The 15,430-nt window shown below is 39.0% G+C and overlaps 2 protein-coding genes across 3 annotated transcripts in view; both read left to right on the top strand.

The window, feature by feature from the left end:
- Positions 1-1,584, top strand: part of Ankrd45 (ankyrin repeat domain 45) — a 76,606-nt gene extending 75,022 nt beyond the window's left edge. Inside the window, exon 5 of the mRNA XM_023710320.1 lies at positions 769-1,584. Coding sequence (XP_023566088.1) covers positions 769-797 — 29 coding nt within the window. The 3' untranslated portion in view covers positions 798-1,584. The remainder of the gene's footprint in view (positions 1-768) is intronic.
- Positions 1,585-7,560: 5,976 nt separating this feature from the next.
- Slc9c2 (solute carrier family 9 member C2 (putative)) overlaps positions 7,561-15,430 on the top strand; it is a 111,129-nt gene continuing 103,259 nt past the window's right edge. The window contains exons 1-3 of one of the 2 annotated variants that reach the window (XM_023710345.1): positions 7,561-7,677; positions 8,729-8,936; positions 13,209-13,309. In XM_023710345.1, coding sequence (XP_023566113.1) covers positions 8,765-8,936; positions 13,209-13,309 — 273 coding nt within the window. In that variant the 5' untranslated portion in view covers positions 7,561-7,677; positions 8,729-8,764. The remainder of the gene's footprint in view (positions 7,678-8,728; positions 8,937-13,208; positions 13,310-15,430) is intronic. The other variant, XM_023710346.1, reaches the window with a different exon arrangement.

Below are 15,430 nucleotides of genomic sequence, written 5' to 3' on the forward strand. Positions count from 1 at the left end.
AAAAAAAAAAAAAAAAAAAAAAAAAAAAAACCAAAAAAAAAAACCTATTGTGGTGATACTGTCCTGAGTGTGAGGAAAGTTCATGTATCAGGGACACACGTACCTGAGATTGTAGTAAAAGTTTTGTTGAGATATAATTATTATACTATAAAATTGACCTTTAAAAAGGTTGAACTCTTTAAACTCAGTGGATTTCAGTATATTCACAAAGTTGTATAATTATTGCTGTACATTATCTAAGTTTTTGTTTACCACCCCCAAAAGAAACCCTATACTTATGAACACTGTATTCCTGCCTTCTCCGAGCCCTGCCAACAGTTAGTCTACTTTTGTTCCCCGTGAGTTTGACTCTTGTGAATATTTCATCTCCCTCTCTCCTCTGTAGAAGAATCGCCCCCTTCCTAAGTCCCCTATGTTACTACACCCCCTAATTACTTTTGTTGAGTAAGATGTTAGGTCTTGATAGAGCCTCTGAAATGGTCCCACATTTTATAATGAAGCAATGAAAACTTAAGAGGTTCAGCAATTTAATCAAAGTTACTCTAGTCCATAGCCAAGCTAGGAACAATAATACTGATTATATGAGAAGAATGACCTCATGGTGTTATACGTACATATGGGAGAATATTTGACCTGATATGTCAGTTACAGCAAGATTCAACTAGTGGCTGGTTTCAGTTTGGACATACTTATCCTATGTCCATTATTTTTAAACGTGGTTTTGTTTATTTTATCACAAGCTAATTTTAAAAATCTCTTTCCTTTCAGGTCAAGGGAAAATGCCAAACCCATTATAAACTAAGCCATAGCCAGAAGAGAAGTCAAGATTATACTTTCTGCTGAACATATATTTTATAAAAGACCACAATTTCTTCTAATATCAGTAAAGGCAAACCTATTCATGCCAATTGAAGTCAAGAAAATTGCTGTGAAACTTTATCAAAATGTTTAATGATCAGTCACCGTTGCTCAGTTTTACCTTGTTCCAAGTGCTTCTTCAGACTCTGCTCTTCCTCTGCTCTTCCTGTGCAGCCTCCCACACTCCAACAGGAAAGCACCTGGGTATAAATCACTCACAGAAACCACAGGGAGTCTTTGAAAACTACTTAGAGGGTGTCACAATTTTCTGTGTCATTGAGACAAAAATTTCCATTCCAATGGAGAATTCCATTTAAAAAAGACATAGTTGAAAAAAGAAAAAAAGACTTATTTGGTTATTTCCAGAGGAAAACACTTTTGTTCTTGCTCTCTCAAAAAGAAATCTTATGAATGGCATTCTGGAGCAAGGACATACTAAGAATTGTTTGAGTTAGGGTCCTCTGGTTATAATTATTTTTTGCATTGCAATTGAAATTCACCTGTAAAGCAGATATAGTCTCTGAGTAAAACCTATATTTATCATCAACTTCTTTCAATGTTAAGTTAATAAACACTAATCTGTGTAGTGTTAGATTTAGAAGTTTTCTTCTATTCTGTAGATTTGATACAGATATTGTAACTGGTCTCCATGACATTTTTTCTCTCTCATTTTTTCTCTTAAATATCATACTTAGTTTCCTATTGGTGATTTTTTTTTTTTTTTTGGTGGGACTGGAGATATAACTTGGGCTCTTGCACTTGCCAGGCAGGTGCTTAATGTGTTGAGCTATCTCCCTGGCCCTCTATAGTTTATTTAATCAAGCGCCTGATATTCTATTACTTTGGTACTTTTGGGGCAAGTTTTATGGGAAAGAAAATGTTTAAAGGGTATTCTTTCCTTTGTTCTTATGATTTTTCTCTTTTTTTTCCTGTATTTTTTAGGGAAGGGTCTACAGGGTGTTGAGGGTCTTACTATTAGGTCTGACTCAGTAATTTTCCTGTTTACAGTCTCCCAAGTGCTGAGATTACAGGTGTGTGCCACCATGCCCAGGCTCAATTGTTGTCTCAGCACTCCCTGGGGGTGGGGCCAGACGGCAGGCCTGGGCATTGAACCCCTGGCCCCGGCGCCTGCTTGCAGGCACTTTAATCTGCTGAGCTATTTGGTTGGCCCTGATTTTCTCTTCTTTGTCTTGCTCTGCAAGCTTGTTTTTCATTTTAGGAAAGAGGAAAAATAAATGATCACTTCAGTGATACTTTGTCACTTGATATTGTCTCAATTATGGTTTTTGAGATAACCTTTTTAAAATGTCTCCCAAAGTCTTAAATTTTGAGATTTTTTTTTTTTAAAGCACAAGTAATTTGGTTTCAATTATGTTAAAGAGGAGAAGAGGGCAATATTTTTTATCCCTCTCTTTTGCAGTCCTTCTCCAAAAGCTGGGTGCTTTTGGAGAAACCTAAGGAGGGATGCCTATGTTTGCTCCATTTTCTTAATACAGGATGTTTCTAGAAGTCCAGTGTCCTTCAGCACTGCAATAATTTAGGAAGAGGCCAGGTGCCATTTTTGCTATTTCTACTCTTTGTATTTTCTGAGCCTGATCTTGAATACTACAATACTTTCCAGGTGAGTATTCATGGTGAGCAAAAAAGGAACCCTGAATTTTGTTCCTAAGATTTCTGAATAAGACCATGGCATTCCTGGAGACCACCTATAATAAGCCTCTCTCTCCTTTTTATACTTATTTCTCAATATTCTAAAAATTTTTGTAGCTCTTGATATATTTGCTAGTACTGTATTTGTAAAAGTCCTTATAATGACACCTTTATGCCAATCCTAACACTTCTACCTTCCTCACAACTTGCTCTGATTTCATCACCAGTTCCCCTTCCTCATCTTCCCCCAGCAATGGGAGCCTCTAAAAATTCAGTCCAGACCCTTGGTGAAGCAATCCATCATTTCCTCCTTCCTTTTCCCTGTTATTACAAAGAACGAACCCTTGTGAGCTCCCTTAGTGCTAATAGCTGGTTAATTGTTTGTGTTTGTCTCTGCATGCGAATTATGAACTTTTTGAGGCTATGAACTTCGTTATACCTAAAGAATCTATGATAGTAAATTAGAAAATAATAGTTAAATGAATTTACTTTTAGGTCTACTTTCTTCATAGCACTCATTACCATGTCAGTCATTCACAGATCTTGCTCATATTTGTGAAAATGACTTCCAGGCTTTCTTTCCATACATTGTTTACACTAGTGCTCCACTTCAACTCTAACAGGCAAGCCACACACATCCCACCTATGGCTTTAGATCTTTTGCTCTTCCGATTTTCTATTTCCTAAACCTTCATCTTGAATATCATATCAGTTTTCAACCCTGTGAACCTAGTGATCACCCAGGCATTCCTGGATCTTATTTCATTTCAAAGGTTCTGACATTTATTTACACCTATAGATCTATAGCTTGCTGAGAGATACAGTCCATGTTGTTACCTGTTGTTGCACAACATTGTAGATACGTAGGATAGTTAAAATGTCCTGATGCATTGCATGGCTTTTTGTGAACTTCCACAAAATATTTACTATTCAGAGTATGTACTAGTAATTCAAAAATGCCTCCACAGTAGTTGAGAAGTAGTCAATCAAAGACAATTTCAGTGCTATGATAACTTCTACATAGTAGTTCTTTAGAGTTTTGGGTTTCGTTGATTAGAAAAATTAAAAAAAATAATGAAGAGAGCATGACCTCTGACATGGCCTCTCAAAAAAACAACTACTGCCTATTATCATTTGATAAAGGACCTTTTGACACCAAAAATGTAGGGAAGATATGATCTCAGTGTAAGACATTTCCTTGGGAAAAAAATATCAAGCTTTGTTAGAGAATTTTGCACTTGATTTTTTCATATTGCCAAATATGATGGAACTTTCCCCATGAATCAGAACTGACCTATGGTCCAGCCTTTGAAAGCTACTGCACTAGACTAAGCAAAGCAGGCAGATTGCTGCTTAGGTTAGCATAATGCCCCAGTGTATAAGAGTGACAATTGTTCCAGTTTTCCTTCTAATATGGGTAGATGATATAGTTCAAGGTGGTCCCATCTCCCATCTCAAATCTGCTTTTTACAATGTGATTGCAACATTCCTCACATAGACAGCTGGGTCTCTGTTCTCTCATGTTTGTGCAGGCTTGTGCTATAGGGAAAGTGGTTCTGTGCGGTATTCAAGGCTACAATTATAAAAGGTGGTGTGGCCTCTATCTAGCTCTCTTTAGATGTTTGCTCTTAGAAGCCACATGGAAAGGTGGAGAGATGCACATGGAAAGGACCTGGAGCCACAGCCTTGGCTGAGTGCCAGCTAGTTGTCATCCTCACAATGCCAGGCCAAATCATCTTGGAGGTGGATCTCTAGCCAAGCCACTTAGCTAACGCTGCACGGAGTAGGCACAGTTCTTGTCTGCTGAGCACTGCCAGAATTGCAGACTTGTGAACCAAATAAATGATTGTTTTTGTTTTAAGTTACTAATTTGTGTGTTCATTTGTTACATGGCAATGTATCATATACACATTTTAGAACCTGGCAATGAGACATGGGTGTAACAAGACCTAAAATAGGTCGCCCTGGCTTTGGGACTGGATGGAGGCCTGTGGCAGAAAGGTCTAGTGGGGAGTGTGAGTAAAAAGCGTTCAGGCCTCAAGCAGAGTTGCTCGAAGAGGCTCCAAAATGCTCTAGGAGCTGCAGGGGGAGTTTGTAGGAAAGACAAAATGCTGGGAGCTAGAGGAAATAAAGTCATAGTTATGCAATTAAAATAAGTTTAGTAACAATTATTTAAATAAAGTCAATAATCCTGCTGAGACAATTTCCAGTCAGCATCCCATTGCTATTTGGCTTCCTTCAAAATAGGAGATAGGGCTGGCCAAAGAACTCAGTGGATTAAAGCACATGCAAGCAGGCGCAGGGACCAGGAGTGCCAGCCCTGCCCCCGGGGCATGCTGAGACAGCCATTGAGATTGGGCGTGATGGTGTGCATTTGTAATCCCAGCTCTTGGGAGGTTGTAAACAGGTGGGTCACTATGAGTCTAATTTAGTAGTGAGACCCTGAACACTCTGTAGACCCTTCCCTAAAATACAAAAAAAAAAAAAAAAAAAAAAAAAAAAAAAAAAAAAAAAAAGCTGAACAAAGAAACATTTTCACTTCCAAGTAAACCACAAAAGAAACATAAAGGAGGGGCTGGACAGATAGCTCAGAGGTCTAAACACCTGCACGGCAAGTGCAAGGACCCGAGTTCAATCCCTGGTGCCACGTGCCATGCCAGCCCTGAAACCCCGGGTTTGATCCCTGATGCTGCATGCTGTGCTGGCCCCAGAACCCTGGGCACACTGTGCCAGCCACTGAAACGAAGTGGTGGCACACATCGATAATCCCAGTGCTGGAGAGGCTGAGACAGAAGGATCACTGAGTCTGAGCTGTGCAGAGACCCTGTACCAAATAATAATAATAAAAAGGACATAAAGGAGACAATAGTTGGTTTGAAAATAAAACTGTTACTCATTCCCAGCCTTTCTAGATGGAAGAATGTTCTTGAACTAAGAAATAACTTCTGAAGAAGAAATTGGGGCAGCAATTCCAAAGTTATGATCTTAGAAATACCTAAGATAATGCCTCATAGAAACGTTCAGATTTTAGACAGGCTTTCTCCATACAGTTCCTCCCCAAATGTAAAGAGACTGCATTAGCCTGAGAAATCATCTGATTGGTCCTGTCTGAGCCCCAATCCCACTCCTGAGCCAATCCCGGTGTTGACCTGGGAAACTACACATCCACTGATGTTTCATGCATCTCTGTCATGCAGTCACAGAGTCTGTTGAGAAGACTGGGTTGAGAGGAAGCCCATGGGCTAGCTCCCAGCCCTCAACTCTCCAAAGCAATCAAAGTCCGTTCACTTTACAAAAATGATGAAATATACATTTTTTATGGCCTTTATTTTAAATTGTTTTGGTCTTTTTTCTTTTTCTTTTTTTCTTGAGACAGGGTCTTACTACATAGCCCAGGCTGGCCTCAAACTCATGGCAATCCTCCTGCCTTAGCCTCTGGAGTGCTGGGATTATAGATGTGTGCTACCATGTTCAGCTATTATGGCTTTTTAAAATTAGCTCTAGGAAAGATTGTGGTAAACGAAATTTGCTTGTGTCTGTATTTGGTTCTATGCTATCTCTAGGTTTCAGAACTATATGTAAGCCATGACTTCACATTCTATCCAAGATTTTCTTAAGTGTGGGGATTTGGTGAATCTGGATTTTGAAACTTAAATGGAAACCACAGAAGACTTATCTATTGGGTTTAGGTGAAAAGAGCCTGAGCGCACAATGGAGAGGAATGACATAAAACTGGAAGGACACTGGGCACAATGATCTGAGGCAGTGCAAACTTAATGCCCAATAGAGGTCAAGGTGACCACCAGTATAGGTCAGGGGAAGATGGAAATGGGGGAAAGCACAGGGAAATTGGCCATTAGATAAGTAAAGGCAGATAAGGAATGGCTGTCTCAAGAGAGAACTTGTGAATAGGACTTTTCTTTTACTACGATCTCTGGCATTTGATGGGAATGGGCCAGGAGACTTAAAAGAACCATACAATTCTGTAAAAAAAAGGCTGTAGTGACCATTTTCGGGGCTTCTGTGTTGATGCCCAAAATGGTGGTTATATTCAGAGTCAGATACAGAGCTATCAACTGAAATTCTATCTAGAAATTGAGAATTTTACTTGTCACAGTTTTCCTAATACCTAAGTAATAAAGAAGATTGATAATAGGTCTAGTAGTCTTCCTGCTGTGCAGTTCTCCTTGGAGAACCTTGATTTTTTGAAGCATTAGAATGATAGATTTAGAATTTCTTAGTCACAACAAAATAACACTTCCTTGAAAGTAACTTACAAGGTGATTAATATTCACTAAAGAATTCATACTGTATATTGGATTCAAGACAAAAAAATACACAGCTAGGTATTCCAAAATTGGGGATTGCTTGTATGCTTACTGATCCCGTACTGGAGAATTGAAACCAAGGCCTTTGCACTTTGAGCTACACTCTATTCCTTTTATTTATTTTCCATTTTGAGACAGAATCTTGCCAAGTCACTAAGTTGTCCAAACTAGGCTTGAACGTCTTATCCTTCTGCTTCAGCCTGTCTGAGTGCGGGAATTACAAGCAGCAAGCCCAGCAGAGTGAAGCATTGTTTGTCCCTTGGAGAATGGGTGGTACTATAATTAAGGACAAAAGACCAATGACCAGTAGGAAGGAGGAAAATGGGAATGAGGAATGTTGAAGAGCAGAAAAAGTTGGAAAAGTTTGACTGAAAATGAAAGAAGGAAAAGGGCAGTGTTGAACTGGATACTGTTGGCATTAAGAAAACCCAAAAACCAACCAAACAAAAAAACCCTGTGCATATTTTGCCCGCATACACTGTATCTTTGACCATTTCAGCTATTATATGAGAAAGGTAAATCAGTTAAAACAGTTGCTGCATTACAACAGTTTGAACATTAAAACATGTTCCCTGTTAGTGGATAACTTACGTCCTTCCGGATTGGTGGTGGAGGATAAGATAGTAGCCAATCAGGACAGAACCAGGCTGGCAAGAAACCAATGGAAAGTAGGCTTGGAAACTGCTTTGCTGTTATGTCAGTTGGGAACGCTGTGCTTGGCAAACAGAAGCAGCGCTGAGCTTTGTTGTGAGATTTTGAGAGCCTTCGTCTCGCTTTCAACTCGGAAGCAGCTTGGGTTTGGAAGAACATCTCTTGGTGGCTTGCAGAACTTGATTTAAAGGTCATTAACAGTGGAGTGAGAAGGGGTTGAAAATGCGGAGAACACGAAGGGCTGAGAGACAGGCGCAGGGCTGGAGGATGTAGGGTTTTGAGTCTAGTTTTAAGCTAGCGTACCCCGTGCGTGCTTCATAACAAGATCACCGTGCCTTGTAAACCAATCACAGCAGGTCGCCAGAGAGGAACTTTAATGTTATTGCTGCTACTTAAAGAACTTGTAGGAGATCTGAGCTTAAGAAGGAAGAAGAAAACAGCACAAGTCCTCAGGATAGCACACACTGTGTGTGCAGGTTGTGTCCCACAGGAGGGCGCCAGCCAGGAGGGGATTGGGGTTGGAATCCAACCCATAATTCACACAGCACGCTCTGTGCCTGTTGTCACCCTGCTACTCAGAGGAGCAGGGACCTTTTCTAAAATTCAGTCAAAGGCACCAGTAGCCAAACTTCAACCTTAGTCTTACTTCTTATTTTTAGATTTTTCTCTCATCCTCACTCCCAGTGCTGACTGTTGTGATTCAATTTTGACCTTGCTTCCCATTTGCTGTTTTTGAGTTGGAAGAGGCTGATACCAAGGAGTGTTGGGGTCCGCGCAGTGAGGTGGAGTTCTAGAATGATGTGGACCTGTGGAGAATGAGGACTGAAACATTTCTCCTTTCTGCTCTCCCCTCAGAGTCCAGTTCATCAAATATTTACCAAGAGCCTAATTTTGTGCTACAGAGTGTGCACATCCCTAATAAAAATACAAGTCAATATTTACCCTCAGCCTTTGAGAAGCTATTCAGCCAGTTATCATTACCATATCATTACAAGAGTTAGGGCAATAGTCAATATACCCTCTCTCCTATTTAATAGGTAGCTGTATGAGGAAGAAACACCAACACTGCTGTGGTTGTTCCTATAAAATATTCTTGGAGCAAGAGGCAGAACAAGAGGCATTAACATAGGCCTTACGACAGGAAGAGACTGCTCGGGTCTGAGTGTGGAACAACTTTAGTAGGGTCTGGGTGAATTGGGTCTTGGAAGGCTTCATGTTTCTCTTTTTGCATATTGTAACAGGTTAGTCTGCAACAGTAGAAGTGTCAGTAATAACACATGGGACTCCACCAAGCTCTGGCAAAAGAGCGGCAAAACATGAATAATACTTTTACCTTCTGGGCACAAGGAGACAGTTCTACACCTGATCTACTCTGCGGGAGGGCAGCGGATTACCTTGTAACACAGACACATTTTCCGCTACTTTTGTGTGCCATTAGTGTTTCCGGAGGTAGGTAGATGTTTAAAATTTATGTGTCCTCTGTCCTTTGAGCTTTTTAAAAGTGTAGACAGTGATCACAACCACATCGAAAGAAGAGGCAAATGAAACTTCAAGATTTGACCAAATGCTGTCCATCTAAGATTTGACCAAAAATGCTGTCCAGTTTTGAAGCATATCTATTTGTGCCCCTTCATTCAGAGATGTCTGCTGAGCATGCAGGGTGGCAGGCATGTAAACAGGGCGAGGCAGTCCTGCACCTCATGGAGCCCCCTGGTATGGGAGGCCAGCAAGCAGATACCTACGATGCAATGGGACAAATGTGACCAGAATGGTGTTATGGGGATTTTTTGGTAGCAAGGAGGGACAACCTAATACAGCTTGTCTTGTCAGGCCTCACCTGACCAAAATATCTGAGATGAGGGGAGACAACTGGGGAAAATAGACAAAGAGCTCTGTGTACAACTCACAATTTATGCAGCTGATATTATGAAGTTTGTCTGCTTTCAGGGGCCAGTGAGAGAGCTCAGAGGTCTAAAGTGCCTGCTTCGGCAAGCTTAGGCAAGCGCAGGGACTGTGGTTGGATCTCTGGCACCTCATACCACACTAGCCCCACCCCTAAGGGTGCTTTCCTATGGCTTTTTTTCCTTTTTTATTCATTTTAATGAGAAAATAAGATAAAATAGCAATGAAACAGTTTCAAAACAGATTAGAAGGATAGTTACAATAATTAATACATTGCATATTGTTGTCTTCGTAGTAGTTATTCTGAGGACAAGATGCAGACCTGATGTCTAAACAATATTAGTGCAAACCTTTTTCTCATTGAACTAAGAGAAAGTAGCTGTATATCTACCATAACTATCTTGTATATACATTTTTTTCACAACAAAACTGTCTTTTATTTATATCCCTCTTTTTTGTTTTGTTTTGTCAGAGATGGGTGTTCCATGGCAGTTAGAGAAACTGTATTTGAAGAAGTCTCTAAAGGACTTTTTCATACTTAATGCCAGTCCAAATATTGTAGGTACTTGAATTCAGCAAAATAACCCAGCATAGTCCAATAGTCCATAATAGTAGTCAGTTAACAGCGCAACTGGCAATTGTCTGAAGTTGTTGACTTGAGCCTTTTATAGCTCAGCATATTAATATAGCTTTACTTTTTATACCTTGTGGTTATACTTTTCTGCTGGATGGTTAAGACCAAGTTAAAGCAAGACCTACATAACTAAAAATGTAACTTTGCTATCTGACAAGGTCACCAAATGCCCTCAGGATTTACCACGGAACCATGTACAGCACCTTGTAGATGTCTGTCAGCGTCAGCCATCTGGATGAGTCACAGCTATTGCTTGACCAATTTGATCTCTGTGAAAGCCTGGGAGAATGTTTTCTCTCTAGGTGACTCTCTTTAGGCATACTATGCATTGTTGATCACTTTCCTCTGTGGCCTCCTATGGCTTTTGATGGGATTTTTCTTCAAAGATGAACCACCCACCACAGCCCCCAGAAGGAACTTCACTATTAAGAGCCTTCTAAACAATGACTAAGAATTCAAAAGATACAGTGAATAGTATTCATGCAGATAAAGTAACAGACTCAATAACAGCCCAGCAGTTTTATCATACATTTCAATTCTAGTGATACAGAACAGTTCCTGGGCCCCTATAGGAGAAAATTTATTTTGGGAAAAATGTCAGCTGTCCCTTTCTGGAATTAGGAATACTATAAATTAACAAATACTGAAGCAAATACACACAAAGGACTTTTTCAGTTTTGCCTTTTGGATCAGAGAGTGGAATGTCTTTCTTTGGAGGTCTCTAAAAGAGTAAAGATCTTGGTTCCTTTTGGTGTTCACAATGTGCTGATGGCTATAAGCTCCACTATTTTTCTCTCTTTTAAAGAGAAAAAGCTCCAATAAAAACAATGATACAAGGCTGGCCAAATAGCTCAGGGGCCTTCCACAGCTCAGCCTATTAACATGGCTTTACGTTTTATACTTCGCTTTCACACTTTTCTGCTGGATGGTTAAGACCAAGACAAAGCAAGACCTATATAACAAGAAATGCAAACTTTGTATCTAAAAAGGTCAGTCAAGTCCCTTTAGGATTCAGCCTGAAACCCTGTACCACAGTCTGTACATGCCCCATCAGTGTTTTTGTACAATGGAGTATTACTCAGCTATGAAATGAAATAAAACTTGAAGCCCTCATATATAAGTAGATGCAACTTGAAGATATACTCATAAATGAAATAAGCCAGACTCATCTGTGTAAATATTGTATTGGCTCTCTACTGTAAGAACTCAAAAGAAGAAATAAAAATTGAAAGGTTTAAGACAGTTAAACGGAAAGTGAGAACTTAAGGATTAAACAAAGAGAGATGAAGAAAATTTAGGAAGTATGTCAGGAGCAAAACCAAACATTTATATAAATAAGATGGTTAAGGCAATGGTCCTAAGAGTCTGCATCAGGTTTTTGAAAATAGCAGTTAATGGGTAGAATTCTCACCCTGACTAATTCTATGTGCTGGTATCTGTGAACTAAGCAAATACACTGAGGATAGAAATGTGTGATATTAAAATCATGCTTGAAATACCAAAACAAAAAACAAAAAACAAAACAAAACAAAATAAAAACAAATAGCTCAGCAGATTGAAGTGCCTGCAAGCAGGCTCAGGGCCAGGGGTTTGATCCTCTGGCCTGCAGTGCCGGCCCTGCCCCAGGGGCATGCTGAGACAGCGATTGAGACTGGGCCTGGTGGCAGGTGCCTGTAATCGCAAAAAAAAAAAAAAAAAAAAAAAAAAGATAGAAATGTAATCGCAGCACTTGGAAGGCTGTAAACAGGCGGATCACTATGAGTCCGATCTAGTAGTGAGACCTTGAACACCCTGTAGACCCTTCCTTAAAATACAAAAAACAAAACACAAAACAAAACAAAAAAGATACAGAATTTCAAAACAAGATAATAGGAAATTGATAGTGGTTATTACATTGCATATTGTTATCTTCTAAGTAGTTGCTCAGATGACAAGGCATAGGCAGGCAAAACGAATGAAACAATATAAGCACAAACCATCCCTTTCAAGGAACTAATAGAAATTAGCAGTATAATTACCTTAACTACCTTGTATACATATGTATATACACTTTTCATTCCTCATCCCAGTTGTTCTTTCCTTTTGAGCAGTTTCTTTCCCTTTCATAATATCCATTGTATATTTTAGATCTTATTTACTCTTTCAATCTCTTGCATTAGGGAGGTGATATGATGTTTACACATATGAGTCTGATTTATTTCAGTTTTGAGTGTGGTCTCTACTTGCATCCATTTACTTATAAAACCCTCAAGTGTATCCTCCTTCATAGCTGAGTAATACTCTACTGTATAAAAATACCACATCTTTTTAAAAATCCCTTTCTTGGTTGATGCCACTAGTTTTAATACATGGAAGCTAGTGATATTGTAAAGGATTTTAGTAAAGGATGTTGCAGAAGTATTGGGAAAAACATTTTGTCTGGTCTTATACATGAAAAGTAGGAGAAACATTTACTGATGTAGCTTGACCCGCAGCTGTGAGGCCGGAAGTGTGGAATGTGGGATGCAAATGAATCTTGCCCTGTGCATAAATTAAAATTATAGTCTATTGATTGCCTCTGGAGGCAATAAAATGAACACACTTGGGCAGAGTAGGTTTCAAAGGAAGAAAATGCGGACAGAGATAACGCATGCCTTTTGTTCCTGTGTAATTTTTAAGGCAATTTTTCTTAAGATTGAAGTCAAAAGAATTTCTGACTTTTAGAAAAATTATGGCATATATGTTGTTTTAGTTTTAGAACAAGAATTTATTGACATAAGATAAAGTGTGTTGATACTAGGCTGGGCTTTTTCATTATTTCTCTCTATTGATCCTAACAGATCACTGAGTGGACAAATGGAAAGGTGTTGAAATCTCAATATTTTTACAATTCACCAGTGAGAGATGCCTTTTTATATGTGGCTTATATTTAACAGTGTATGTAACAACCATTTACTGTTCATCTATGACAATGTGACACTCAGAATGCTCAAAATTAATAGAGGATGAATGTTAAATTGTTTTAAACTAGAAAGTATCAGTTTTCTTTCAAGAAGGTTTATTTTTTAAATTGACACATTTGTACACACTTATGGAGTACAATAAAAACTGGATACAAGTATTGATGAGTAATGATTAAATCCAGGTAATTAGCATTTTGAAACTATGAGTTATGTTGAGATGACATACATTCTCTTTTTTTAAAGGTGTTTTGAAGGTGCTTCTAAAGAATCATGAAGTTATTGTCTTGACAATTCTTTCTGCACTAGGATTTCTGTTAGGACAACTGGCCTTTCATTTTGTTGAGGTACTGTATGTAAATAAATTAGATAATACATTAAAAGATGTGTATGAAAACACGGTCCACTTCCATCTCATCTCCAAATGTGTGAAATGGCTTTAATGTGAATAGATGTTAAAATAGTTTCAGCTTTTATGAGTTATTTTTTAAATTTTGTTAACGCATGTTTAGAGTATATAATGATTATGGGGCTGGCCAAATAGCTTAACGGATTAAAGCTCCTGCTTAGGCAGACACAGGGACCTGGGTTCCAGTGCCATGCAGGCTTCTGAGGGCATGCTGAGCTGGTGATAGAGACTGGGCGTGGTGACACATGCCCGTAATCCCAGTGCTTGGGAGGCTGAAAACAGGAGGATCACTACGAGTCCAATCTGTGTAGTGAGACCCTGTACTAAACACATAAAAAATAATGTAGAATGATTGTATTCATTGTGAGGATCTGGTACAGGTACATGACACATCTTAATTCCCTTTCCTCCCCTCTCTCCCTTTTTGCCAGTGTTATATTGATTAACTGTTGATTATCTATCTTCCAAGTTTTTATAAAGTTACTTATCAGGCATACAAATTAATAGCCAAGGTAACAGGCCAAAAAAACCATACAATCTGGGCAAGTGGTACATCCCTGTAATCCCAGCACTTGGGAGGCTGAGGCAGAGGATCACTGCGAGTTTGAGGTTAGCCTGGGCTACAGAAGGAGTTCAAGGTCAGTTTGAACTGCATAGCAAAACAATATTTTAAGAAACACACACACACACACACACACAAGAACAACAATAACAACATGCAAAATGCACAAGACAATTATACTAAAACAAGGTACACTTTTAGATTCATTGTCCATGTTAGACTACAATAACTTTTTTCCTACTGTCTGCCTGTACTTTATTTGTGTATTGAGTTTCTCATATAAGAAAAACCATGAACCTTTGTGTCTGATTTATTCACTTGACATTGTGATCTCACGGTGCACTCATTTTCCTGCAAATAACCCAAGTTTATGCTTTTTATGGCACTGTCGTATTCCATCGTGTGTGAATACCACGTTTTCTTTATCCATTCATCTCTTGATGGACATACAGGCTGCTTCTAAGATTTAACTATTATGAATTGTGTTGTTATAAACATGGGTATTCATACATCACCATGGCATGATTGCTTAGAAGGGGATTAGTTGGATCAAATGGAATTTTTATTTTGAAGTTTTTGAGGACTCTCCATGCTGATTTCCACAATGGTTGTGCCAATTTATACCCCCACCAAAGATAGAGAAGGGTTACTTTTTCCTTGAAGCCTTGACAATTATTTGTTACTATTTGATTTCTTGAAGATAACCATTCTTCCTATGGTGAGGTGGAATCTCAGTTTTAATTTGCATTTTTTGGATGCCCAGCCATGTTGGACATTTCTCCATGTATCTATTATTATTTGTATTCCTTCATCTGAAAGTGTTTTTCTCATTTCAGATGTTCAATTTTTGATTGGGTCTTATGTGGAGGGCTTTATTTTATTTTTTCGGTGGATCCAGGGATTGAACTCAGACCCTTGCATTTGCCAGGGAAGCGCTTATTCTACTGAGCCATCTCTCTGGCCCCTTAATTTTGTTTTAAAGTTCTCTCTATTCTAGATATTGGTCCTTTGCAGAGTAGCTTGTAAATATGTTTTCCCATTTTGTAGATTGATTCTGTGGTCTTGAAAATCTTTGCTTTCACCTATGTCTTCAAGAATTTTACCCACATTATCTTCCAGTGGATTGTTTTTGTTTTAATTTTTTTGTTTTGTTGAGACAGGGTCTTTATATGTGTCCCAGGCTGGATTCGAATTCAGCGGTCCTCCTGCCTCAGCCACCTGAATGCTGGGATTACAGGTGTGTACCACCATGCCCAGCTTATTTTAATATTTAGATCTCTAATCCATTTTGATTTTAGTTTAGTGAATGGGAAGAGATATGAGTCTACATTAAATCTTCAGCATGTGGATAGTTTTCCCAGCATCATTTGTTTTAAAGGTTATCTTTCCTTCAGTGAAAATATTTGGCCCCTTTATTAAAGATAAGGTAGCTGAGAGACCCAGTCCTAGCCCAGGTCCGGTGAGTGTGTGGAGAGCTTCCTGCTACCCTGCGCTGGC

Source organism: Octodon degus, unplaced genomic scaffold (genome assembly GCF_000260255.1).
Source record: "Octodon degus isolate 3935 unplaced genomic scaffold, OctDeg1.0 scaffold00017, whole genome shotgun sequence".
Taxonomy (NCBI): domain Eukaryota; kingdom Metazoa; phylum Chordata; class Mammalia; order Rodentia; family Octodontidae; genus Octodon; species Octodon degus.